At 54.9% G+C, this 27,372-nt stretch overlaps 2 protein-coding genes across 2 annotated transcripts; one reads left to right on the plus strand and one right to left on the minus strand.

Annotated features, from left to right (window-relative positions):
* Nucleotides 1-1,830: 1,830 nt before the first annotated feature.
* ZFP92 (ZFP92 zinc finger protein) lies at nt 1,831-11,897 on the minus strand. The gene is made up of 6 exons (XM_017516659.2): nt 11,685-11,897; nt 9,635-9,875; nt 5,324-5,374; nt 4,892-5,018; nt 3,412-3,516; nt 1,831-3,114 (listed from the first exon to the last, which is right to left on the minus strand). The coding sequence occupies exons 3-6, from the start codon at nt 5,354-5,356 to the stop codon at nt 2,123-2,125; spliced, it is 1,257 nt and encodes a 418-aa protein (XP_017372148.1). The 5' UTR covers nt 5,357-5,374; nt 9,635-9,875; nt 11,685-11,897; the 3' UTR covers nt 1,831-2,122.
* On the plus strand, nt 10,105-27,372 carry LOC119469206 (paraneoplastic antigen Ma6F-like). Its single transcript, XM_037734292.1, has 3 exons — nt 10,105-10,142; nt 21,888-22,099; nt 24,438-27,372. Exon 3 carries the CDS (start codon nt 24,509-24,511, stop codon nt 26,171-26,173), a length of 1,665 nt encoding a protein of 554 aa, XP_037590220.1. The 5' UTR covers nt 10,105-10,142; nt 21,888-22,099; nt 24,438-24,508; the 3' UTR covers nt 26,174-27,372.

Genomic DNA, 27,372 nt, shown 5'->3' on the forward strand with positions numbered 1-27,372 from the left:
GGCAACGCTGGAGCCGATGATGGTCCCAGGCCTGAGTCTGAGGTGCTAGGACTACAAGACCCATTTCATTCACGCTTACTGATTGACAGCACTGGGCTTGGCATGGAGGGCATGGCGACAGGCGTGACACACACTTGCAGGCTTATGAGGCAGGCTCGTAGACGAGCACACAATCATAGGACGGAGATAGGGACCCACTGAGGGAGGCAACGGAACAAGCGCAGCTTACAAGAACTCTAGAAGTTTGCACCAAAGAATTCATATATTTATATATATATAAAACATATGTGCTTGTGCGCTGACGTGTGTGTGTGTGTGTGTGTGTGTGTGTGTGTAATATTTCTGGAGTTGCACTCCAAGCAGCATTCTCTGAGGGAATCCTGTGTTTTCAGGTCTTCCCGCACTCTCCTGATTGGAGGCAGCTGTCTCTGAACAGCACCCTCCACCGCACCTACCAACCGCCTGCCCTTGGTCCTTGTAGATGACAAATCCCCTCTTCCCTGGGAGGGGACAGGGCTGGAAGGGGGTGGCCGCTGACCAGGACACTGGGCTGAGAGCACCAAAGGGCAGAGATCCTGGGCCCAGATTTGGGGACAGGGCTGGGGGGCTAGGACAAGGTCTGCCAGCAGCTACGTCTGCCAGCCCTGAGTCTTCCTTGAGAATTCCCCTTGGCTTTCAGTAAAGTGACATTTGAAGGGTCTGCCCTGTCTCTGCAGGGCTAAGGGGAAGAAGGGCAAACTGCATTGTTGTAGGGAGAAGAGGGGCCAGGCTTGCCACCATACTCATCGGGGCCCCCTTTCTCCTGCCTGAGGTCTTCCTTCTCAGAGGGTTGGGGGGACTCTTATTTAGGGAGTGATTCCCTGACACTCTGATATGGCAAAATCTCTATTTTCAATGTACATTACCCCTGAATACAAAAAACATTCAAAGCAACAGAACGTCCAATATTCTACAAAATGTCACCCAAAAGACATTCAATCAAAGATCCGTTCCTGGGCTTGCTCTGTTGCCTAAGTGCAAATTCCTAACCCATCTGGCTTTTCTCCTAATCATCACCAGCCAAAAGAGAGGCTGCCTGATGGGGAGGAGCAGGTAAGTGTGAAGATTTAGGCACTGGTGGTGGGGCAGGGCAGGGAACAAGGGACAGAGAGGCCAGGGTGGCCTTTGCTGGTGGGGTCTGGGGGGCAGAAGGCAGTGGGTGGGCAGGGGGGGAAACCGAAGCCAGCAGGGTGGCTAGCTGCAAATGTCCAAATGTGAGTGACCAGAAGGGAAGGGCTCCTCTCCCAGAGAGGGGATGCTGAGAGTCCCCGGGTCTTATCCTTTCTGCGGGTCCTGGGCCAGCCATTCCTAGAGTCACGGTGCTCAGGGATGACGAGGCCTAGGCACTGCTCCTACTCCCAGAAGCAGCTGGGGGCACCCAGACAAGGTATGAGTTTTCCGGCACAGTCCTCCATCTGTGCCCACATTCAGGGAGCCTCTTGCTTCTGTGCCAACTTTAGAGTCTCACCCACCCACAATATAAGCTCTTAAAGGATTAAAGTGCTTTCAGTATCTTCTACCTGGGAACACTAACAACTTTTAGGGCGAGGGGAACGACCCCCAGGGAGGAAATGGACCACTCCTCTTAACCCAAAGCCAGTGTGCCCCGGCTGGCTGGCTTCACTGGCCTCACGCGGCCTTGTCCTTACCCGCAGCAGGCGATGCTGATGCAAATCCGAGAGACGGCTTGCGCATCCCCTCCACGCACGACTGTGCACACACCATAGTGCTTGTGGCTCGGGGACGAGTGCCCCAGGTGCCGCCTCTGTGCCTGAGTTGCAAGGCCCAGGAGTCTGGAGGGAGTAGAGGGCCTCTGTCGGCGGTCCGCACTGTCCTCGGCGGAGGAGCCAGGGCAGGCGGCCCCGGGGGAAGGGTGCGTTCCTCTGTTCTGAGTTCCTCCCGCGTTTCTCAGCCTCAGGGTGAGGCTCTGCCTGGGGTTTTCTGATGGCCAAAGAGGTCAGGGCTGTGGCTGCTGTCGCGGCCCTGGGAGAGCACTCTTCCCGCCTGAAGGGGGCTGAGTCTCTACGTTCCCTGGAAGGCCCCCTACGGCGGCCTGCCGCGCCCTGGGTGCGCTGGCGGGGAGTCAGCGGCGGCTGGGCCTGGAAGGCTTGGAAGCCGCGCTCACCCTGGGGGGGCTACTGGCCGCTACTGCTCTCCCAGGACTGGCGCTCCTGGAGCCCGCTCGCCGCCGCGCCGCCTCTGCTTTTGCCTTCGCTGGGCGCCTGGCGCCGTGCACTGCCTGGTGCTTGAAGAGGTTGGCGCGCCGGCCGAAGGCCTTGCCGCAGTCACTGCACTCATAGGGCTTCTCCCCGCTGTGCACGCGCCGGTGCTGGCTGAGGCCCGAGCGGCCGCGGAAGGCCTTGCCGCACTCGCCACACTCGAAGGGCCGCTCGCCGCTGTGGCTGCGCTGGTGGTGGATGAGCTGCGAGACGCCCTTGAAGGCCTTGGCGCACTGGCCGCAGGAGTAGGGCTTCTCGCCGCGGTGCGTGCGCTGGTGCTCGATGAGGTTGGAGCTGCGGCTGAAGGCCTTGCCGCACTCGGGGCACGCGTAGGGCCGCTCGCCGCTGTGCACGCGCTCGTGCTCCAGGAGGGCGAAGCTGCGGCGGAACAGTTTGCCGCAGTCGCCGCAGGAGAAGGGCCACTCGCCGCTGTGGATGACCTGGTGCTTGATGAGGTTGGAGCTGCGCGTGAAGGTCTTGCTGCACTCGGGGCAGGCGTAGGGCTTCTCGCCGCTGTGGATGCGCTGGTGCTCCAGGAGCGCGAAGCTGCGGCGGAAGAGCTTGCCGCACTCGGGGCACGCGTAGGGCTTCTCGCCACTGTGGATGATGAGGTGCTTGATGAGGTTGGAGCTGCGGCTGAAGGCCTTCCCGCACTGCTGGCACAGGTACCGCTTCTCTGCACCTTTGTGGCCTTGCGACCCTGTGGCTGAGCTCGGCCTCAACCCTTGGGCACCTCTCTGCAGCACAGACGACCTTGCTGCCTGCCCCTCCTTGCCACCTTGTGGATCGGCCCCGGGGAGCTGTCGTCCAGAATGCTTCTGCATTGAAGTTGATGTCGTGCTGTGTGTCCTGTCACCTGGAAAGGCAGAGCACCAGGCAGTGTCACCCTCATGCCAAGGCGGAGAGGTGAACGAGCAGGAGGTGAGGACGCAGTGGGACGGAACAAGGTGACCACAGAGCAGAAAGTGATCACACAGGCAGACGGGGGAGATGAAGGGGTGGGAGAATGGGCTGCAGACAGCCGGGCTGCTGTGACACCTGGAGACTGATGTCTGCCTCCAAAGAGAAGTTTCCATCCAAAATGGCAGCGCCCCCCACCCCTTTGCTATTTCTTTTCCCCAGATGGGGAGCCGGCTGAGCACCTCTCACTCACCTATGAGCAATCCTTTGGTGGCCCAGGTTCTGGGGATGTCTGCTACCCAGGGTCCTTCCCCTCGCTCCAATTGGGAGATCAGGTGAGGCTTGGAGAAGGAAAACCCTGGGCAGGGAATACAAAGCGGGTCAGGACCACTATGGCTAAGGACATGGCCGCTCCTGAACTCAGGTCATTCTCAATATCTTCAGGTAACAGAGAATAAAGAACTCTCTAAAAAGCACCACCGGGAAGGTCCAGAGAAAGCGCAGAGTCTCTCTATGAAGGCAAGGGCTCCTGCGAGTCCAGGGCCAGGTGGGCGTGGAGAGCTTGTGTCTGGCAATCTGGGCCATGAGGACAACTGTGTTTGTCACCTGGCCTGCAGGGAGGCTGAGAAACTCATGAGAACTTGGACATGTGTGTGGGGACCCTGAGGGACAGAAGCAGGGAGTGTTGGGAGGCCGACAGCCATGTGGCCCAAAAGCTGAAGTGCCCTGTTTCATCATCAAACTCCACTGAGGATCCCAGACACCTCCCTGGAACCCCAGGTCTGCCTGGTGAGGGTCAGAAGGAAGCAGGGGATGAAGCTGCTTCCCCTGTATGGGGTAGATTACAAAGGCAAAATCTGTGCAGTCAGACCCCCACAACCCCGAAGGCAGTAGGGTACAATATTGAAGCCCCTCTGGATTTCCCCTCTGGCAGCGAGGGGAAATGGAGTGTTTCCATCTCCACTGGAAAGTGGAGTGTCCAAGCTAAGCTGCAGCAGCCAACCTTGCTGGGTGCACTGGGGGAAATGCCAGAGGCTGGGTCCCGCTCTGTCTCACACATGCATTTTTCATCAGCTGTGTGAGGCGGGGCAAGTCACTGGCACCCTCAGAGGTTCTGCGCCTCACCTGAAAGCTCCTGAGTGCTCTGGCCCTCATCTATCTAGCCTGTTAATCCTGCGTTTGTCCTTTAATTGGCAAAGTTGTTGCCCCTTCCGGCAGTGGGGGTGCACGGTCAGGGAAGGGGGAGAGCAGCCTGCTCCAAGCTGCCCCAGCTCCTTCCAAGACTTCTCAAGGCTTGAAATCCAAGTGTACAATTTGTCCTTACGTGGGACCTCCCTGGTCGATGGAAGCAAAAGATGTTGCTAAATTTTATAAAGTGGAACAGATGCAAAATGCAGCCATCATAGAAATGAATTAAGTCTAAAATAGTTCACATAAATATTCCAGTATAATTTGCATCTCTTTTTAATAGAAAGACATTTAGTCGATTCATGATTTTATACACAAGATAAGTCTGACACTGAAACTCACAGGCCAATGCATTTACCTAAAACATTTATGGGTCCAGGCCACTTAGCTAAAAACTATCCTACTGAGATGGCAGAGCTGGCCTGCAATGGATTAGTGGTATTCTTGGGCTCGTTGCAACCAACAAACAGGACAGTCAGAAACAAATTTAGCCCAGAGACAGAGTAGGTGGACTGAGTGTGTGTATGTCATGGGGGGTCACTTACCCAGTGACACCAAATGGCTATAGTTTTCCAGCATCACCCGCTTGTAGAGGACCTTTTGTCTGAGGTCCAGAAGCTTCCATTCTGTCTTTGTGAAGTACACAGACACGTCCTCAAAAGATACTGGCACCTAAAACAAGCCATTCTTGTGGCCACAGGGGACTTCAACCCCCTGGGCCCCTGGAGGAGCTACAGAAACAAAATGTGAGGTGGGGGGAGCCCTGGAGGGTGGAAAGGCTTGGAGTTGCATGAGTTGTAAGACAGAAAAACAGGAGGCACAGCCAACAGAGGCAGGAAGCCCAGATTGTGGACCTCAGGAAAGGAGAACAATGGTAAGGGCAGCCTAAGCTCAGCCCAGCTGGAGAGGTCTGGGCCTGAGGAGGTAGCACATGGGGGCTGGCGGGGGGAGAGGCCAGGGAGAGGTCCCCCACTCACCTTGGGTCTCGTGGTCAGGAGAATGGCTGCCATCTCCAGGGCGTGGAGGAGCTGAGGGAAATGCAAAGAGCCCCTGTGAGCTCAGGTCAGCCTGGAGCAGCCGACCTGCGACCCGCTTAGTTTTTCTTGTGAAATAAGCAGCGCAGTGCCCACCTGTGGTGTTCTCACTCCTGCAGCTTCACCAAGGGCCCCTGACCATCAGACCGTCTGTATGGCTTCCATAGCAAGTACTACAAATTGGGGCCTTCAAGCAACATGCATTTTTCTCCCCCAGTTCTGGAGGCCAGAAATCTGAGATCCAGGTGCCGGCGGGCCCCCACTCTGTCAAACCCCTTCCTTGCCTCTTCCGACTTCTGATGGCTGCCAGCAATCCTTCTCTGCCTCTGTCTTTGTGCGGCCATCCTCTCTGTGTCTGTGTCTGCGTTCACATGTCCCTGGTCTGCTGAGGATGCCAGTCACTAGTCCCTGGTCTGACACCAGTCACTGGATTAGGGCCCACCTGCTCCTACAGCGATGACTCCATCTTACCTTGATTACAGCTGCAAAGCTCTCTTTCCAAATGAGGTCACAGTCACAGATACCAGGAGTTGAGACTTCAATATGTCTTTTTGGGGGACACAATTCAAACCCAGGACACTTTCTGCAACTGAGCTGCCATGCCTCCTCCCCTGTGCAGTGGGCCATGAGCTAGGGCTGTCAAGGGAGCCCATTTCTTCTTTCCTTTCTTTTCTTCTTTTGCTGTTTTCTTAGCTCTCTCCCCATGTGGCCAGCACCCCCTGACCCCAGCTTTCCAGCCGTTCCTGGAAGCTCCACTGCAAATCCCCTTCCCTCAGGTCAGGATTCTTAAGGAAACTCCAAATACACACGTACAACCTCCGCTTGCGACATGAGGACTTGCTCTCAAAGAAGAGAAGAGAGGTGAGGGTAGTTCAGAATCAAGGAGACCTACAGTAGCAGGGGTGCTCTCTGAAGGGGTGACATTCAGGCAGAGAGCTAGAGGCTGCAAGCGGCAAAGAGAGCAGCCAATGGCACACCTTGGCCCTCGAATGGTCATGAGCTTGGCAGTTGTGGTGCTGAAAATTAGGGAACAGGTGCAGAGGATGACACCATGTGGGATCCTGGGGGGACAGCAGGAAGCTAGTTTCAGGCTAAGAGTGGGGAACATGAAATTGACCAAGTGGACAAAATGCACCTTGGCCTCAGGACTTCTTCTCCACATCAGTTCTCAGTGCTAGAAGACAGCCAGCGCTGTGGTTTGGGTATCTGAGCCTCCAAACGTGGCGTTGCAATTTGGTCCCCAATGTTGGAGGTGGGGCCTCATGGGAGGTGTTTGGGTCATGGGGGTGAGTCCCTCACGAACAGATTAATGCTCTCCCTGAGGAGTGAGTGAGTCCTTGCTCTGTGAGAGCTGGTTGTTAAAAGGCCTTTCCCCCCATCTTGTGTCCCCTCTGGCCACCAGCTCCCCTTGGACTCCCACCCTGAGTGGAAGCAGCTTGAGGCTCTCATTAGATGCAGGTCCCCAGTCTTGAACTTTCTAGCCAGCAAAATCCTGAACTAAAGAAACATTTTCTCTTTATGAATTTCCCAGCAACACAGGCTGTCTAGCACAGGCAGGTCAAAGGCTGCTCCTTTCTCAGCACACCGGCCACTGCCTGCTTTCTCTGCTTCTCTGCCTGGGACTTTCATTTTGTTGGTCTCCAAGCTTTTATTGATGTTCCAATAGGTGACTACGGTTTGTCTGTGGCAACAACAAGGCCGCAGGAGAGAGGGAGAGGGAGCATAGAGAAAGACAGCCATAGTATTTGCCTAGCATTTAGCTTGCCCCAAAGTCCCTTATCATCTATGATGACCTGCCAGCCAACATTGGTCCACGATACATAAGCTCATGTTCTGAATCCCTGAGGGTGGAATGGGTGCTAGAACCATTAGGTTAAAGACTGAGGGAGAAAGGGATATCACATATCAAAACGTCATCCTGTGATTATTTGCTGGCTGCATGAGAGTAATCTAACCTAGCAGTGGGACACAGGGGAGGGGACAGTCCTGCTGCCAGGATGCAGTAGGAAGGTATCCTACCAAAGCCATATGACTGGATTTGAATGCAGCCTTGGCACTCAATGTCCAGTGTCCTGAGGCCCTCAGGAACAGATGACACCACAAGAAAGCAACCTGCCCGACCCAGGAAGTGGGCCGTTCCATAGAGCCGGTCCAGTGTCCTCTGCAAATCCGTGTCATGAGGGGAAAAGGAGACTGGGCGTAGAGACTGTTCTAGATGAACAGAGATTTAAGGGGCCCAACACCCAAGTGCAAGAGGGGTCGTTGATGAGATGCTGGCATAAATGAGAGTTGTCAAAGGGATTGGGGATTATGTGAGGGGGTGGCTATGGGGTGGCCCTCAGAAGACAGGAGGGGATCATTACTGCTCAGGTGTTGGATGGATAGTGGCACTGGGTCATGAAAGAAAATGTCCCCATTTAAATAAATGCACATTGCAGCCTTTGGGGGAGGAAATGGCATGCAAGTTAGTTTAAAACCTTTCAGAATGAGAAAGAGAGAAAAGCTGATGCAAATAAGGCAAGATGGTGATCACTGCCAAACCTGCACGGTAGGTGACCTGTGTGTCCTCAGACCAGTCCCTCTTTTTTGTCTGTGCACAAAATTAAAAAGAAAAGAAAATAGAACTATGGAAAACAGACTGGTGGCTTGTCAATAAGTTAAACATAGTTACCGTATGATTTGGCAATTCCACTTCTGGGTATATACCCCCAAAGAATTGCAGACAAGTGGTTCACACAAACCCTTGCACACCTGCGTTCACAGCAGCGTTAATCATACAGCCAAAGGTGGAAGCAGCCCAAATGTCCATCGACAGATGGGTGGACCAACGCCGTAAATCTATATATACAACGGAATAGTATTTGGCCATAGAAAGAAAGGAAATTCTGCCACGTGCTACCATGTGGATGAGCCCCGAGGACACTGTTCAGTGAGAGAAGCCAGACACAGACTTGAAAGGCCACATATTGTCTGATTCCATTTTGTGATGTAACATCACACTTCCCAAGAGCTGTCTTGACCTCGTTTTGAAACAGTGGCTAAAATCTCTCATCCCTCTGCCCTTCGAGGGCAGTTTGATAGGTCCCCACTCCCACCACTTTTCTTACAAGGTCCCTTTCTCTGGGGTCACCAAACACACACCCCAACTGCCCCTGCCTCATTGAGCCCCCACACTCTGGGGCCAGGCACCAGACAACTGGGGACAGCCCCTATGCTCTGGAGCCTGAAACCTTATGCAACTCAATCAATCCACAGGAAGCCCGAGAAACCAAGCCACCCGCCTCTACTGGCCTCTCACCCCAGGTGCTGTTTCCCTGTCCCTGCCGGGTCTAACCCCCGTGTGGCCCTGCCGGGCAGTCTTCTCTTGTTCAGAGCGATACAGAACAAAAAGCTGTGCCTTTCATCTATCCCAGGGTCCTGCCATCCAAAGAACCTTTAACTCTCATAAAACATGTCTGTCCAGAACAGGCCAATCCATTGTGTCAGAAGGCAGATTGGTGGGTGCCAGGGGCTGAGGGGATGGGGAGGGACTGCTAATGGGTCTGGAGGTTTCCTTATGGGGTGATGAGAATGTTCTGTAACTAAACAGAGGTGGTGACTGCACAACATGGTGACTATACTAAATGACCTGTGAATTGTTCTCTTTAAAATAGTTAATTTCGCTGGGTGTGGTGGCTCACACCTGTAATCCCGGCACTTCGGGAGGCCAAGGTGGGTGGACCACTTGAGGTCAGGAGTTCGAGACCAGCCTGGCCAACATAGTGAGACCCCATCTCTACAAAAATACAAAAAATTAGCTGGGCATGGGGGCATGTGTCTGTAGTCCCAGATACTTGGGAGGCTGAGGCAGGACGATGGCTTGAGCTGGGAAGGTCGAGGCGGCAGCAAGCCGTGATTGCGCCACTGCACTGCAGCCTGGGTGACAGAGCGAGATTCTGTCTCAAAAAAATTAAGTTTTATGTTGTGTGAGTCTCACTTCAATCAAAAAGGAGGGGAAAAGAAGTGATCCTGTAAGGTAATCACCTGATGTCCGCAGGCCTCACCTGACTTCATTAGCACACACTGTCAGTGACTGGGAGCCCTGCAAAACTAAAGGTGAGTGAGGAGGTGTTACTGATAATTTGCCAGGGCTTTCAGACTAGTATGAAATGATTGTTTTGGAAAGCAGCATAAGCTCATTTTTTCCCCTACCATAACAGTACTGAAATTTCATTCACTACCCATTTTGGGCAAGTTGAAAGGGGGAGGAGTTATCTCTAGTCCTTCCACCCCAAGATGTGCTGATGCAGGTCTGAGCCCCAAGGGAGCAGAGCACTGTTGAGTGGTGACCCCCGAGTGAACACCCCATCAGCTGGAGTCCACCCAGAGACGGAGACCCACACTCAAGTGCAGCATCGGAAGACTCAGCGGAGGTGCTGGCCACACCGAGCTGTCACCCAGAGCAGTGCCTATCCTTGAGGGCCAGGTTCTCGAAAATCATCTCCAATTTCAACTCCTGGAAAGAAAGACACAACAAACTTTGTGCCCATAGAACTCAAGTAATCTCCAGTTGAGCACCGCTCCGTGCATCTGAGGACAGGAGAACCTGGAAGGTGCCTGGCAGAACTAGAGAGCAGCTTCTTCCAGCTGGACCGGCAAGAACTTTGGGGACCAGCAGAGCAGAGGCCAAGTGGAAGGATAAAGTTGCGCTCTGAAGCCAGGCTTCCCTGAGGCACGGCATTGGGCTCGAAGGCAAGGGTTCCACTAGACCTTGGCACCTCAGGTAAGAAGCCAGGGAGCCCATCAACCTGGGTGACTGGTGCCACTAGCAGCCCCTCCAGGGCTGCTCCACTTCTGCGAGGGGCCTCGGACTTGGGACCCTTGCTTGCGGATCTTAGCCTATGGGTGGAACTGAGTATGCAGGGTGGTCCACGCGGGGAGGGCCAGGAAAGGGGTGACAGCAGGGCCACTGCCTACAAGGAAGCCTGGCCAACCAAGGGGAGAGCCGGCAGCAGCAGGATGCCTTAAGGCGACCACTAGATGGGGAGATATTCCCAGAAAAAGAAAAAAGAACCCACACAAACAACATTGAGAGACGCATCCAGCAGTCCCATTCGTGGGGTGCAGCAATTTGGGCTTTTTCATTCACAGCAAGGGACAGGCATCGCCACTGTGGTTGGGTTTCTTCTGTCCTGGGGGATCTTGCTTCTCTCAGCCCCACCAGCTTTCCCTGGCCTGAGGCCCTAGTCACCTGCTGCCCACCTGGCAGAACGGCCGGGGAGGGAAACTGGAGAAACTAGAGCCAAGGCTCAGCCTGGGTGCTGCGTGGGCTGACCGGGGCCCTGCCTGCAGCCTAGCCTGGCAAGCTCCTCTGAGGAACTTCCTTGCAGCTGGCAGGCCTTTCCCTCTGGGGGCAGAGTCTAACCCACCCAAAAGGCGGCCACCCAGGCTGCTTGCTGAGGGATCCTTCGAAGAGGTGGGTCGGGTCCTGTCCTTTTCTGCTCACAGTTATCCCTGGGATGCCTGTGTCACTCAGAGTAAACCCACCCAGCCCTTCCTGACCTTGCCCAGCCCTCCTGCCACCTCTGCGCTTCCCTCCACTGCTGCCACACTCTTGCTCCGGAGAGCAAGGCCACTCTCACCCCAGGGCCTTTGCACGGGGGATTCCCTCTGCCTAGAATGCTCTTCCAAAACATGACCACATGCCTCGCTCTCTCACCGCCTTCGAGTTTTCATAGAAATGTTGCTTTGAAATGAGACTTACTCTAACCACACCACCTAAACTTGCAACCAGACCTCCCTTCCTGGCTTTTACTGCCTTTTAACAGACTCGGTAATTACTAATGGAAAACAGTTTCTGTTTATTCTCTGCGCTCAGCCACTAGAACGAGAACCCCAGGGCAGGGCTTTCTGCCGCTGTCACTGGCAGATCTTGAACGATTGCAGCAGCGTGGCCCCTGGAGAGTTCTCAGGAGTTGTGGGATTGAACCAGTCACAACTAGGCTGGCAGGGAAGTGCTGGGTGCTGCTTTCTGCCCAGCTCGCTGGGTTCCTCTCTCACCCTTGCCCACCACCTTCCATTGGCTGTTCCCTTCCTCCTAAGCTTGCTTAAGCTTCTGCTTTTCCGTGGCATGCCAGTCACCCAGTCAACACCCTGCGCCACCACGAGGCACCAGCACATACCTGATACCCTCTGGAGCACAATTTTGGGCATCCTGACCCCATCTGGGGACCCTCAGGGCCGGTGGCTGGGTAGCAGTGCCACAACCTCACAATGCCAATCTGCCTGGCACTCTCAAACCCAGAGGTGCAAAATCCAAACTCACCAGGCGATGAGCTACGGGATGCTCTTTAGCCAGCCCCGGGACCGGTGGCTGGAAACCAATCAGGACAGAAATTGACAAACACTGGCGGAGGCTCCCAGCGCCCAGCCCTGGAAGGCTGCTCTCCCCTAACGCCCCTGGTAGGGGGCGGCTCCGAGGGCTGATCCCGCCACTCAGCGCTAGCCCGCCTCCCAGGGCGTCCCTGTCTTTCGCCGTAGCCGCTGCTCCTTCGTCCCCCTCCCCACCTGCACCCTGCCCAGACGGGCCCCTTACCTCTTTACCCCCTTACCCGCGGCTCAGCTAGGCCCTTCTATCTGGGCTCAGCGGCGGCTCAGCTTAGCCCTTCTACCTGGGCTCAGCGGGTAGCCGAGGGAGTCGACCTCCCTTCCCGCCCTCTGCAGCACCGAGGCCGAGGCCGAGGCCGCCGCCACCTCCGAGAAGCCCTCCGAGGCGGTGTCCCCAGGAGACTGGGCCGGGGGGATCGGGGGACTCCCGGCCGGGTGTCGACCTCGCCTCTGGGTACCGCTCGCGAGGCACGTCCTGAGGGCAGTCTGTCCGTCCGGTGCGCCGACGAGCGGGACGGGAGCGGGCGGGGCCGGGGCGGCGGCGGCGTGGGAACGGGGCGCGGAGGGGGGGCACGGAGCATGCGCGGCGCGCCGGGAGGCGGCCCGCCTCGCGCCCGCCCCACAGGGGCGTCTGGCCTCGCTCCCTACGCGCCCCAGGGCACTTCCGCTTTTTGTCTGGGCTGCTCCGAAGGCTGGGGTCGAAATAGTCAGCACACCGATGTCCCCGAAGGGGACAGGGGAGGGATCCACGTTGGCAGAACACCTCCCATGGGCTAGACCCCTGGGTATTACGTCCATTCATTCAGCTACTCATCACGCTGGGGTCCACAGGACATCTGCGGGGCAGCTAGCACCAAGTGGCCCAGCCATGGTCACCAGTAAGGGAGCATCTCCGGTGACTCAGGATTGCAAGGATCAGAAAGTGGGGGAGAGGTGAAAGGTGACTTGGGAAGGGTGGTGTGGAGACCGGAGGAGGAGAAAGAGGAGGTCACGGAAGTGCAAGAAGGCAAGGCCTGCTGGGTGCATCTGGCTTTCCCTCAGGTTCCCGGAGGGGATCCGCCTGTAGTTTGTCATTTTCCAATGGGTCATGCTCCACGTGGCAGAGCTGGGATTGAAATCCAAGGCTGCTTGGATATTTCTCTGTTGACAATTGTGAGATCCTTGACAAGTAGTGAAGCATATGAAAAAGACCGTAAAAGAAAAGCAACGGAAAAATCAGTCACACCGGGTGTCCCAGCCCTGGCCGCTGGGAGCTGGGCACGAGGCAGGCGCCCCCTTGGCCGCTGAGAAACCAGAGCTCAGGGGTTTCTTTTCTTCCGAGACCCAGGGCCCTGGCCAGGAGCACTTGGCTCGCAGCAAGGAGCCCTCGGCAGGCCTGTGCTCCCAGGAGGAAAGCCGTCCATCCTGGACCTAGAGGAAGGGCGGGGCGCTGCTCAGGGAAGCTCCCGCTGCAGGAAGCAGGGCCCCCAGGGGGCCCAGTGCAGACACAGCTTCGGTGCCCCTTTCCCGGAGCAGAGGCAGGGAGGCGCCCGGTGGCCCTCGGCTGTGGGTCCTGGTGCCCAAGCTTGTCCCTTCACCGGGGCTCTGGCTGGGCAGGCTGGGGCCTGGGCTGTTGAGACGCTGTGGGGTGACTGGTTGGTGACCCCTGAAAGATACATCCGCTTCTTAACGCCCGGGCCCTGTGAGCACGGCCTTATATGCGAAAAAAGGGTATCTGCAGATGTCATTACATTGAGGATGTGGAGATAAGGGCAACCTAGATCATCCAGGGGGTCCCACGGACGGCTCCCTTAGAAGAGACAGGAGAGAGAGACACGGAGAAGGCCATGTGGAGGCGGAGGCGGGGAACGTACGGGGTCCCCAGAAGCTGGAAGAGGCGGAAGGATCCTGCCCCAGAGCCCCGGGAGGAAGCGCTCGGTGTGGGACGCCGGCCTCCGCAACTGGGAGAATCAACTCCCGTTGGTTGAAGCCACGCCGTTTGTGGTCATGCCGAGACAGCCCAGGCCACTCCGACGCGCGAGGGAATGGGCCTAGCCCCGAGTCCTCCTGGGCCGTGAAGGCGAGGGGCGGGGGGACCTTTGCACCTACCTCATCCAGTAACCTGGTGGGGGCTCCGGCGACCGTGGGAAGGCAGCCCCCATTGTCCTTGGGTCGTTTCCAGCGTGAGCGGAAAGGCATCTGCCCACATGCCCACGAGCCATCCCTGCAGGCATCTGCCCACATGGAAATCGTGAGCAGCCAACCTGCACGGAGGCTGGAGAGTGCGTGCCTCGGGCCGGGGACCCCTGGGAGTGTGCCCCACTTCCACTGCAGGAGGAGGGGCTGTGTGCCCTGGGCTGCGGGTTCCACACCAGCCTAGAAATGGGGGCGCAGGGGCTGCCGTGTGCGCCATTGTCTGCAGCGTGTGGGATGACACATTGGTGGTGGCGGGGCACCGCTGTCAGAGCCTCACACCTAGAGCAGGTGAAGGGGACCTTGACAAGCCCCCGATTCCGTCGGGAGATCAATCTCCCTTCTAGCATGTTTTCGGTTTTTTACTGTAAAGAATTTCAAACACACACCCAAACTAGAGAGGATGACAGGGCACACACCCGCCTGCCGCCCCGCCAGAGGTCCTCTCACGGCCCTGTCTCCTCCCTCTGCCTCCTCTTACTGTGATTGGGAGGCCTGGGGCCTCCTGAGAGAGGCATCCCCCTCTGACTTCAGCAGGGATGGAGCCTCTCAGGCAGCAAACCTGGATTCCCAACCTGGGAGGAAGGTGTGGGTTTGGGAGCTGGGAGGTCCCCTCTCCTCCATGGTTCCCCGCCACCCCTAGCCCTTTCCCAGTCTGGCTGCTCCCCAGCTCCGGTCTTCCATTCCCCCCTTGGCCCAGGCTGGCCCAGGATAGGCAGGCAAGGTAGCCGGGCGGGGCACAGGGGAGTGGGCACTGTCCCACAGCTGTGGTGCTGCACTCTGTACTGTGGGCACCTACCAAGCCACAGGCAGCCCTCTCCTGGGGGCAGGTTGGCAGCAGTTCCCCCAAGCTTTGACAGGTGCCCGGGGGCCCAACAGGGAGGTCCAGGGTGAAGCCAAGCTGTCTGTGGGAAGTGAGCACACAAGTGGGGGAAAGCCACCTTCACAGCGGGGCAGAGGTCAGGGCGGCACTCTCCCAGGGGTCAGTCAGGCTGTGGCTGACTGTTCTGCGGGCATGCCCTTGGAGGGAGGTGGTCTGGGGCTGCGTGCAGAGCCTTGAGAATGTGCTGCCAGCCTCAGATACCCGTTGGGGATGATAGCGACTGTGGGCTCCTGTGGGGATAGGCTGCGTGTCTGGACCGGGTGAGCTGTTTCTGTGCAACTCCTGACCCTGCGCCCTGCCAGAAAGGTGCTGAAGATGGGGTGCAGCCAGCGAGTGGAGGAGGGGGATGTCCATGCTGCCGTCCTAGGAGACGGTGGCTCTGGGGAAGTCGGGGATGAAATGCATTCGGCAACACCTCAGGTCCCGCATGCTGCTCCTTGAGCCTGCAGAAGGGTCAGAGTACTGCATGGCTCATGGCATGGAGAATGTCTTGTGTCACATGGGGCAGTTCGTCCACCCTTGGGACCCCTAGGCTTGATGGGACCCTCATGGTGAGGCTGGTAGGCACAATAGCATCAGGCCTGGGTGCCAGGAGGGAGCAGTGGCCAGGCCTCAGAGCAGGATGCCTTGGCCTTCAGAAGCCAGAGGGCCTGCAGCTCACCTGGGCACCTGCCCCAGGAGGTGGCCCTCCACTTGCTGCCTAAGTGACAGCTTCTCTCATGGGTGCAGCTGTGGATCTGGTTTCTGAATGTTCCAGAGGGGAGCTCCTGCTGACTCTTCTACGTGGCCACTACCATCCTCACTGTCCCTTCCAGGATGGCCTCCTCTCCCTTCACTGACACTCCCAGTCTGATCACAACTGTCTCTCAACTGTCCCTCCCAGTATGGCCACAGCTAACCCAATTGTGCCCCCTCTAGTGGCTTCACTGTCCCAAGCTGTCACCCAGGCCCCAGCCTCTTTCTGCCCTCAGCTCTTGGCTCTGGCTTCAGGCTGCTGCCTGTGTGCTGGAGAGTGTCCGTCAGTGTCTGCTGGGACCATGTGCTTCCTTGTTCCTGCTCAAGGAAAGAGAGGCCCCTCCTCTGTGGTTAAAATCTGAATCCTTCCCTTCGGTCTGACTGGGCCATTTGGGCCATGGACTGCTTTAATTACTAACAGTTGCCCCAGGAACACGTGTGCAGCTGCATTTAAACGAATCAGGAGCCGCCTCTTGATTTGGGGACGGGAGTCACCTTGCCCTGAGCCACATGGGGGAGTGATGGAGGCTGGAACAAAAAGGAGCTTCTAGCTGGGCATGGGAGCTCACATCTGTAATCTCACCACTTTGGCAGGCTGAGGCAGGAGGACTGCTTGAGATCAGGAGTTTGAGACCAGCCTGGGCAAAACAGTGAGACCCCATCTCTACAAAACATAAAAAAAAATTTTAGCTGGGCACAGTGGCATGCACCTGTAGTCCAGCTACTTGGGAAGCTTAAGCTTGGGTCGCTGGGGCTGTTGTGTCCCCACTGCGCTCCAGCCTGGACAGCAGAGTGAGACCCTGATGGTGAACAAGAAAGATAGGGAATGGCTGCTGGGAGGGCAGCCAACAATGTCCAGTCTCCAGACATTCCTTCAGGTGACGGACCAAAGCCAGGAGGATCACCAAAGGTAAGGAGCTGAAGAGTCACCCAGCCTTGCCAAGGCTTCCTGGCCCAGAGGCTGAGCTGGAGCATGGCCATGCACGCCTCTTGGTTGGTCTCTGCAGCCTCAGTGCATGGCATCCCCCGACCTGAATGCACCTGCTTTTTTGTTATTTGCACTTCGATGTGCCAATGCAGACGTCCAACTGAGCTTGTGACCTTGCGCCAGGTCTAGAGCTCTTACTGAGTCCCCAGCTGTAGTGACTGGAACACACCCATGTCAAAGGCCAGACAGTGGGGCTATGTCCACTGCTCACCCTCCACATCCCATCATTCCTGGTGTGTTGCTAGTTCTCTGCACATTTTAGATCTGTTACATGGACTCTGTCTGTTTGCTCCATGACACTGCCCTTGCTGTCATCTAGGCTACAGTCATCTCTCACGGGACAACCCCAGCTACCCTTCGCTAGTCTTACTGCATCAACTCTGCTCTCCACATAATTTCTCCACAATGAAACCAGAGATAATTCCTTAAAATGCAATGAGATCCTGTCACTTATGCAAATACATGTGTGTGTGTGCACATGCAGGCCCGGCTTCACATCTGTCAGTGAGTGCTCAGCTCTTTCAGGATGAAGACGAAACTCCTCCAAGGTCCATGAGGCCTGCACCGTCTGGCCTCTGCAGCATTGGTGCGTGGCACCCCCCATCCCTGCAGTCACACTGACCTTCTTTCAGCCCAATACTCTCCATGTCCCTTCCAGCCCCAGGACCTCTGTGCATGCAATTCTCTCACCTGATGGGGAGCTCACCTCCCAAAAGAGAAGTGAAAAATGTCTGGGCTTTCCCAGTTTTCCTCGTAGTTATGGCATGGGCACCTAACCCAGGCTCCACCAATCACATGCACCCACTACTGCTGAGTCTGGGGCCCGAGGTGGGAAGAAGCAGGGTCCCCACAGATTTCACTGTAGCTGGGCTGCTGGTGGCAGGGGCCATGCCGCCCATTTTCTGAGAAGCACTGGAAGCTGTGGTTCTTGTGGTAGCATTCCGAGTCTCACAGTGCCTGCCCAGTAGTGAGTGGGAGCCACAGGGGAGCCCTCACCACTTAGTACAGTGGTGGGGTTTGGAACCTTGTTCCTCTCTGCAAAGCCACCCAGCCTGGTTGTCCAGCCCTCCCCAAGTGCCTATGGGACCCCCTCTAGCTGGTTCCCTCTGGGCTTCCATCAGCCAGTCTGTTTCTGTTGTGTGCAACTAAGAACCCCGAGGGGCCAGCTCTCCGCTGATGCCGTGGGATCTCCCGCTGTTTTAAATGCTCCCCTCCCTGGGCTCAGGACGACATTGGCCATTGGTTTGCTCCTCAGAACTCGAGCCGCTCTCTGCAGAGTCATTTGTTGACTCTTCTTACTCCATCCTTCCTCTAAGATTGGTGTCTGTTCCTGGTTATGAATATTTAGAGGCTTCATATTACTTGTGGGACTGATGGCCCACCTGACAGTGCCTCCCTGGGTGACTTTTGATGCCATTTACTAAGACAATGCTGCTCAAAAGAGTAGGCTTGGAGGAAAACTCGTCGTGCTGTTGTAGACTGCTGGGCATTAGGGGATATTGTAGTCTTAGTTATCTGTCATTACGTAACAAATTACTCCGGATGACTTAGGGTCACTCACGAGGCCACAGTGAAACTGCCATCCAGGGCAGCAGCCTCTGAGACTTAACTGGGGCTGAGGGATCCACTTCCAGGCTTACTCACTTGGCTACATGGCTCACTTCCTCACCACATGGGTCTCTCCATAGGGCTGCTGATAGCAGGGCTTCCTGCAAAACAATGATCTATTTTACGGGGTGAGGGAGAGAGAGAGAGAGGCAGGGGGATCTGTGTGTGTGCGGGGAGACAGAGGGAGGGGTGGGGAAAGGGAGAGGGAGGGAGAAAAGGTGGGGGAAGCAAGTGCAAGAGGGTAAGAGAGAGCACCCAAGACACATGCTGCCTTCTCCGAGAAGCCACGCTTGCTGGTTACAGGCCATGGATTCTGCTGAACTCTATGTCACTAAGTCTAGACTCCACTCAAGGGGGCAGGGATCCAGCTACACCTCTGGAAAGGGAGTATCACAGAGTTTGTGGATGCATTCTTCAAATTCTCTTTTTAGACACCTTTGATAACTGCATCAGGTTCCATGAATGAGAAGATGGGTTGGAGAGGCGACAACACTTGAAGTGAAGGGTGGATTAGAGGCCCTTGCCATAGTGTCGGCCTCAGGAATATCGGTAAACCTTCAGTCAGGTTCTGTCTTCAGCAATGGTGGAGTCACTCCGATCAGACCAACTCTCCTGCAGATGACTCCTATGAAACCAGGATGAAATACTAACCACAAAACCTTCTGATGGTGTGAGGGACTAAGTGGTAGAGGCAGATACCATAGGGGGGTTAACCGAAGGGACCGGCACTAGGTGACTTTCTTGCATATCTGCATGTGAGCATGGGCCATAGAGGACGCCATGCTGGGTGACCAAAACTCAGAGACCCAGAGAGCAGAGTTTGGGGTGGCCATGGCAGAGGGAAAGCAGGAGGGGCAACACCTGGGAGCAGAGAAGCACCGTGTGGAGGAGCCCTGTGTTTGGCCTGTACACTCTGCCCAAATCTCTGGTTGACCCCAGAGCTATGCATGCATGGGGCAGAGTCCAAGAAGAGAACCGAGCAGAGGTTTCAGCTGATACTCAATACCGTGGAAACGGAGTCTGGAGCTTGCAGCGGGTACCCAACACTGGGGAGACTTAGAGTGAGTTAAGCTAGCTTAACTGCCTACTAAGACAACAAACTACCACCCCCACCACGACGACAACAAACAACGACCCATCTTTGGAGAAATGTAACAGAAATCGTGAAGTCAAAGCTACTAGAACTCATGGGCAGTGTCTAGGATATAATGCTAGGTTACCAAAAGAAACAAGAATTGTCCTGATACTCAAGGAAAAAAGCATTCAAGAGAAACCAACCCCTGAGATGACCCTAGTAATTCACAATATAAAAAAAAATTCTTAAGGACATAAAGCACACTTCTGCCTGTAATTCCAGCACTTTGGGAGGCTGAGGTGAGTGAATTGCTTGAGACTAGGAGTTCGAGGCCAGCCTGGGCCACCTGGTGAAACTGTCTCTACAAAAGATACAAAAAATTTAGCTGGGCATTGTGGCATGCACCTGTAGTCCCAGCTACGTGGGAGGCTGAGGTGGGAGGATTGCTTTGAGTCTGGGAAGTGGAGGATGCAGTGAGCCATGATCACACCACTGCACTCCAGCCTGGGCAACAGCATGTCACTGTCTAAAAAATAAATAAATAAATAAAATAAGAAACATGCTCCCAACACTTTATTTATTATTTTTTCAGAGGCAGAGTCTTGCTCTGTTACCCAGGCTGGAGTGCAGTGGTGTGATCATGGCTCACTGCAGCCTTCCCCTTTGGGTCTCAAGCAATCCTCTCACTTCAGCTTCCCAGGTAGCTGGGACTATAGGCATATGCCACCACACCCAGCTAATTTTTGTATTTTTTGTAGAGGGGGGTTTCCCCATGTTATCCAGGCTGATCTCAAACTCCTGACCTCAAGCCATATGTCCCCTTCAGCCTCCTAAAGTGCTGGGATTACAGGTGTGAACCACCATGCCCAGCTACCTGCCAATTTTTTTTTGGTGCCATGACTCCCATCTCATTGCTCACTGATTATGAATTTTTTAAAATAGGAAATTTCAGAAGAGAAATAGGAACTGTAGATGCTCCTTGACTTAGTGTGATTAAGTCCTGACAAACCAGTAGTAAGTGAAAAATATGGTAATTTGAAAATGCATTTAATATCCCAGTAAACCCAGATGCCCCTTGACTTAGGATGGAGTGATGTCCCAGTAAAGCCAGTGTAAAGTTGAAAAATCATAAGTCAAACCATCATAAATCAAGGACTGTCTATATTAAAAAGTACCAAGTGTAAGTTCTAAAACTGAAAAATGGTATCGGAAGTAAAATCTTCACTGGATGATCTTAATAACATTGTAGATGACATATGAGTCGCAAACTTACAGATAAATAGAAATAATCCATCCTGAAAAACGAAGAGGAAAAACAGTTTTCAAAAAATGAAAAGGGCATCTCAGTGAGCTCTGGGACAATATATAGAGGTCTAACGAATGTGTAGAGGCCTCTTAGGAGAGAAGGGAGAGAATGGGGAAGAAAAACTACTCAAAGAAATAATGATTGAAATTTCCAAAATTTGAAGATAGACATAATTTAAAGATTCAAGGAGCTCAGTGAATTCCAAGGAAGATAAATACAAAGAAAAACCATGTGTAGGCACATTTGTAGTCAAAGTACTGAAAACTCAGAGTAGCGAGTGAATTGTGAAAACAGTAAAATGGAACTAACTAAAAAAAGAGGAGAATATTCACAAGCTCTAGTGAATTATCATCAGAAGCCATGGAAACCAGGAGACAATGGAACAGGACTTTTAAAGTGGTGAGAGAAAAAAACAATCGTTTTAATCCAGAGCTCTGTATCTATATCCAGGGAAAATACCCCTCAAGAATGAAGGTGAAACAAGGATGTTCTGAGATACATGAAAGCTAAGAGAATTCATCAAGAGACTTAAATGCTACAGGAAGTCTCTTGATCTGAAGGAAAAGAGGGAACCCTTGATCCTTTGGTAGAAATGAATAACAAAATATGTGGGTACATATTAAGTGATATTTATTTTCTCTTTGTAAGTTATTTATAATACATGACAGTTTAAGGTAAAATTATAAATAATGTATTTCAGGGTTTATAACATGTAGGTATCATATATATGACAAGTATAGCATAAAGAATGGGGTGCAGGTGGAGTAATCTACATAATGAAAATGGTCTTAAATTTAGGTGAAGTGGTACAATGTAAACTATAATTAGAGAGTGAAAAGTTAAAAAATTATATAGGAATCTCCAGAGCCACCACTAGAAAACAGTGCAAAGAGTTATTGCTGAAAAGGTATAATAAAAGGTAATAATGATACAAGGATCAATTAATCAGGACACATGGAATTCATACATATGTTTGCACCCAATAACAGAGCTTCAGAGCTTATAAAACAAAAGTTGGTAGAATAAAGAGAGAAATTGGCATTTTCACAATTACAGTTGAGTATTTTAACACTCCTGCCCCAGTCATTGATACTACTATAAAAGGGATCAATAAAAACATAGGATCTCTTTATGACATTAACGATCATATTGGAAAGCAAACAGGGGAGCAAATTGGACCGATTTACCACAACGAACTTTCGCTTTGCAAATGTACTCCCCTGACCCTCGTGGGCAGGCCTTTCCATGGAGGAGGGTCAATCAGTGTGCCTGCCGCTTCTGGGCTTCGAGCTTTTTCACCTTTCGGTGTGGTCGCCATGGTAACAACAGTGCATTCCCACGTGCTCTCCCCACCCAATCATTTGCCCTGTATAGCGACACTGGCCTAAAACTTTGTTTCGGAATTCCCTGTGGCTTCTGGGAGAACCAGGGGTTTCTGGGAGCCCGGGTGGCTGTTGGCGCCAAGTGCCTCAGAGAGCCACACGCTTTCGTGCTGTGGAGCTGAGGCGATCTCTTCAGAGCCTTCAGAGAGACCCAGGCATCTGACTTCCCACTGAGAGACCTGGAGTTGCCCAGAGTTTGAGAAAGTGAGTAGATTGCGGGGGCTTTGCTAGGACCCAGGCCTGGGAGGTGTCAGTGGAGTCCGGGGTGGAGGCACAGGAAGCTACCCGGGCGGGGGGGAGGGGGCAGCAGGTGGTGAGGAGTGGTCTGTGGAGCTGGGGGCCGGCGGTCCTGCCTGGCGTTTTTTGGGCACAGTGTGAGTGCTTCTGTGGGCTTCCAGCCAAGGAAGGTCCTCTGGGGAGGGCGGTTGGAAGGAGGGCTAATGGGAGGGGGTCCCAATCGTGGGGTGGCCGGAGAAGGACCGCTAGGTCCTGGAGATAGTGGGACTGAGGGCTCAGTACAGGGCCTGGGCAGAGGGGGTCTCCAAGCACGTGGGGTAGAGAAGGCAAGAGGTAGGGCGACCCGCCCAGTGCTGGGGCAAGGGGGCGTCAAGGGCTTCCGGCGGCGGGGCTGGAGATCCAGAGGGGGCTCCCCAGGGCGGGAGGGTGAGGGAGCCGTGGAGTGCCGCGTGTGAGAGCTCTGTGGCAGTCTCCCAGCATGGGGTGGCAGTAATGGAGGGCGGCCCAGCCTGGGTCTGAGGCACTGGACAGGAGGTCCGCTGGCGGGCGCCGTGCGCAGGTCCCAGGGGCAGCTGTGTGAGGGCAGAGATGATCCCTAAGCCTGGTGGAGGGCCGAATGGAGCAGAGGGTGCCGTGCCACTGCGGTCTATGGGGTCTCCTGACTTGGGGGTGCGGGCGGGAGTTTTGGGCTCCCGGCTGTGGGGAGGCCACAGACAGAGGCTCGTGTCTAAGCATGTGTAACGCCCTGCTGCCAGGGACTAGACTGGAGTCCTGCCAGCTGCGCTTAGGGGAGCCAGGTGGGGAAGGGCACGTTGGTGGCAGGAGGAGACAGTCTCCTGTGCGCGGTGGGGGATGGGCTGGAAGGAGGGCCAATGCCTGTGGGTGCTCGGGATGCAGAGCCGGAAGCCACCTAGCGGCCGCTGGTACATACGACCGTGAGCGCCCCCTGGAGGTTGTCAGACGTGGCAGTGCCGTTAGGAGCGTGGCCCCCTACAGGTGGAATTGGAAAGGCTTCAGGTAGCCTCTTTCGTTGGGAATGGCGACAGGAGTTGCAATGGCTGGAGAGGGCAGACCTTGGCCTCTTTAGAAAATACGGATTCATTACAAGTGCAAATTGTACATTCACTTAGATAGATCGTATGTTGAGCCATTTAAAAATCTTCAGAAACTGAAAAGGATCGCATGTTTACATAATAAGTTCTCTGATCACAGTGGAATTCTATTTGAAATTAATAACAATAACATATGTCTAAATGTTTGGAAATCCATTGGTCAAAAATGAAATCACACAGGAAACTTACAAGATACTTCAAACTGCACAAAACGTACAACTTTTCCAAATTCCTAGACATTTGGAAGGAAGGAAGTGGTCAGAGGAAAATTTCTTGCTTTCAGCGCTCATAACAGAAAAAAAGAAAGCATAAAATCAGTGGCCAAAGAGTCCATTTAAAGAAGTGCGAAAAAGAAGAGAAAAGTAAACACAGACTGAGTCAAATAAAGAAATAATAGAGATATGAAGGACAATTGGTAAACCCTGACATTGGGCTTTTTAAAGAGTACCAAAATTAACGAATCATAGCAAGACTAATTAAGATGAGAGAGGGCTGGGCACAGTGGCTTATGCCTGTAATCCTAGCACTTTGGGAGGTTGATATGGGGGAATTGCCTTCTCCCAGGAGTTCAACACTGGCCTAGGCAACATAGTGACACCCCTTCTCCACAAAAAATACAAAAAATTAGCCAGGTGTGTTAGCATGCGCCTGTAGTCCGAGGTACCCAGGAGGCTAAGCTGGGAGTATTGCTTGAGCTCAGGAGGTCAAGGCTGCACTGAGCTGAGATTGAGCTACTGCACTACAGCCTGGGCAACAGAGAGAGACCCTGTCGCAAAACACACACACACACACACACACACACACACACACACACACACACACACGAGAGAATGAACACTAATCAATGTCAGGAATGAAGGACAGGATATTGTTACATACCATGTAGACATTAAAAACATAACGAGGGAATATTGTGAACAAGTTTTTATCAAAACTTTTGAAAAGTTAGATAAACTTCCCAATTCCTTTGTGGAGAAAAAAGTAACTTACTACAAATGGCACCAGGTAACATAGAAAATGTGACTAGCCCTGTATCTTGCAAATAAATTTAGTTTGCCATCAAAATTTCACTGAAATCAAAGAGTTAAAATGAGGAGGCAGAAGAGCTCCAGCCCTGTCCCCCTCCCACATGTAGGGTCAGATGAGTGGTGGCAGTGAGTGGCACAAACAAGCTTCTCTCTTTGCACTCACAGGCTGTGTCAGAGACTGCAACAGTCATCACACACTCCTGTCTGATCAAGCTCCCTCTCTCAAGTCCTCCGCGATGGCTCGGGCAATGCTTCAGGACTGGTGCAGGTGGATAGGTGCGAACGCAGAGCGCTCCCTGCTCATCCTGGATATCCCTGATGACTGCGAGGAACATGAGTTCCAGGAGGCTGTGCGGGCTGCCCTGTCACCCCTGGGCAGGTACCGAGTGCTCACCAAGGTCTTCAGAAGGGGGCTCGGGGCCAGGGCAGCCTTGGTGGAGTTCGCTGAGGGTTTAAACCGAAGCTTGATTCCCCGCCAAATACCAGGCAAAGGGGGACCCTGGAATGTGATCTCCCTGTCCCAGGCTCCTGGTGCTGAGTTTCAGGATATGGCCAGTTTCCCTGCACGGCTGCAGGGTCAAGCAGTGGCCAGAGGTGCAGGTGAGGCAGGAGATGAAGATGAGGCAGGAGATGAAGATGAGGCAGGAGGTGAAGATGAGGCAGGAGGTGCAGATGAGGCAGGAAGTGAAGACGAAGCAGGAAGTGAAGACGAAGCAGGAGGTGAAGACGAAGCAGGAGGTGAAGACGAGGCAGGAGGCGCAGGTGAGGCAGGAGGCGCAGGTGAGGCAGGAGGCGCAGGTGAGGCAGGAGGCGCAGGTGAGGTCGAGACCTGGACCCAGTCATGTAACAGGGCGCTGTGGCCTCTGCTGAAAACTGTGGGCCGCCAGGAACTGAGACGCTTTTCCGGGATGGTGCAGCCAGACTGCATGGAAGACTCCTTTGAGAGCTGGCTGGAGCATGTCAACGACATGCTGCAGCTGTGGTGCGACGCATCGGAAAGGGAGAGGAGGAGGCGGGTGCTGAGCAGCTTGCGCGGGGCAGCCCTGGAGATCGTGAATGGCCTCCTGGAGGAAGAGCCCAGCTTCTCCACGCTGGACTGCCTGGCGGCGCTGGGGCACGCCTTTAGGAACCGGGACACATGGGTGACCACACGGCTGAAGTTCCTGACCTGCACGCAGGGGCCCCAGGAGGGGCTGTTTGCCTTCGTGGTGCGCCTGGAAGGCCTGCTGCAGAAGGCCATGGAGAAGGGGGCCTTCCACCCAGCCATGGCCAACCATTTTCGACTGCGGCAGGTGCTGTCTCGGGCCCGCCCCAGCGAGGCTCTCCAGGATACCCTGAAGCGGTTGCAGCTGGATAGGAGGCCGCCCGGCTTCCTGGGGCTGCTTCGGCTCATCCGGGAGATGGAGGTGTGGGCGGCCTCCCCAGCGAGGAGCCAGCAGGGTGCAGCCTGGCCAGAGGCCCCAGTGGAGAGTGAAGACCCAGCTGCCTCCCAGATGGCCCCTGCCCGAGGAGATGTCGCCCAGGCCTCCCCAGCCCATGGGGATGCCAGCAACGCTGATCCCAGCGGAGAAGATGATGCCAAGGCCCCTTCTGCCACCAAAGAGGCCGCCAGGGGCACCCCTGCCACTGGGGAAGATGAAAATGCCCCTGCCGGCCTCAAAGTCCTAGGTCAGGCAGGGCCCATCAATGTCCCTGGTGGCCTCCCAGCCCAGATGGGCAGTGCAGTCGACATGGCCCCAGGAGGTCCCAGCTGGGAGCCAGAGGGCCTTGTCCAGGTAGGAGGACAGAAGGCTGAGGAACCTCCCCAGGAGGGGCTCAAGCCCATTTTGGAGGAGTCTGAAAACGAAGATGAGGATGGGGCTGGGGAGGCGGGCCAGCCCAAGTCCTCCCTGGGCAAATAGTCTCCGAGGGCCCCAGGGCCTCCTCTCCTCTCAGGCAGCAGCACCCTGGAGGCAGACGGAGGCCAGGCCAGGGCCAGTTCCTCACCCCACATCAGGAGCAGTGCCTCCCACCTCCCGCAAGGGGCCCTGGCCACCACCCCCAGTCCTTCACCATGACCCAGATGACCACATTTGATTCCAAATGGGGGGCTGGCCTGGAGGGATCCCTGAGTGGCCAGCCGTGGCCTGGGTGGGGGCACCTGAAGATGTCTGCCTCCACCCCTTGTCCTGGGTTAAGAGAGATGCAGGAAACAGGCCCTCTCAAGGGTGCCAGCTGCCTGGGTCTCCCAAGAGGGGTCCCCCATTTGCCATCCCCGGGTCAGGCTGCCGCCTGTTCCAGGAAGCTCACCCTCACCTGTATAGGCCCCGTAGTGACCCATGCGCCCAGCAGACGCCCACTCACTGCTAGACATCATTCCTGTGCAAAGTTGTGTGCTGTGCACTCACCCGGGCGGCTGCCTCTGGGCCCGGGACACGTGCTGTGAGCTTCCTGCGAGCCCACACTCTGCTCGCTGCTGTCTGTCCCGAGTTGTGAGCACCACCTCTGCTTTCCCAGTGTAGATCTAGGCCAGGGGCTGCTTGTTCTGGTGGAGCTGTGTGTGTTCTTCTCTGAGCAGCTTCTCCCCAGAGGTCCCCAGCACGATCCCGGGAGATGGTGGGAAGGAGGTACCAGGACACGGTACCAGTGACTGTGATGGTGACAGTGACTGCGGAAGAAGAACTGGACCCGTGGCAGAGAGGGCTGTGTGAGGCTCCCCAGGGACTGTGCTTTGGTGTTCCACCCCTGTTGTTACTCGTGACTCAGTTTCCTCAGCCTGGTGGGGTGTTACCTGCTGTTTTCCAGTGTTCTGTGACTGTCCTGTGAGGGCCATAGGGTAGGGATGGGCTTGGGAGGGGGCTCCCTGAAGCCAGTGGACACTGCCAGAGTTCACCGTCCTGGCAAGAGGCAGACCTGGGGCCCTCGGGAAGGAGGGAAGTGGCGGCGGGGGCCACAGTGGGAGGGGAGGCAGGCGACACACCTTGCCAGGAACCCCAGGAGGGGGGTGCCCGGGACCTGTGGCCTGTGGTGGTTGTTTGCTTCTTCTCTCTGTATTGTGGTTCCCTTCTCTTCAATGGTTTCAGTATATGCTTCTCTTCAATAAATTTCATTCCGTGTTCCA

The sequence above is a fragment of the Cebus imitator genome, unplaced genomic scaffold, assembly GCF_001604975.1.
Source record: "Cebus imitator isolate Cc_AM_T3 unplaced genomic scaffold, Cebus_imitator-1.0 Scaffold599, whole genome shotgun sequence".
NCBI classification, from domain to species: domain Eukaryota; kingdom Metazoa; phylum Chordata; class Mammalia; order Primates; family Cebidae; genus Cebus; species Cebus imitator.

Bases quoted from the DNA above. Each gene is read 5' to 3' on its own strand.
- LOC119469206 (XM_037734292.1), top strand. From the start codon at position 24,509: ATGGCTCGGGCAATGCTTCAGGACTGGTGCAGGTGGATAGGTGCGAAC.
- ZFP92 (XM_017516659.2), bottom strand. From the start codon at position 5,356: ATGGCAGCCATTCTCCTGACCACGAGACCCAAG. The intron at 5,019-5,323 runs GTGAGTGGGGGA...GGCTTGTTTTAG, and splicing joins TCCTGACCACGAGACCCAAG to GTGCCAGTATCTTTTGAGGA. The intron at 3,517-4,891 runs GTAAGTGACCCC...TTCCCTGCCCAG, and splicing joins TAGCCATTTGGTGTCACTGG to GGTTTTCCTTCTCCAAGCCT.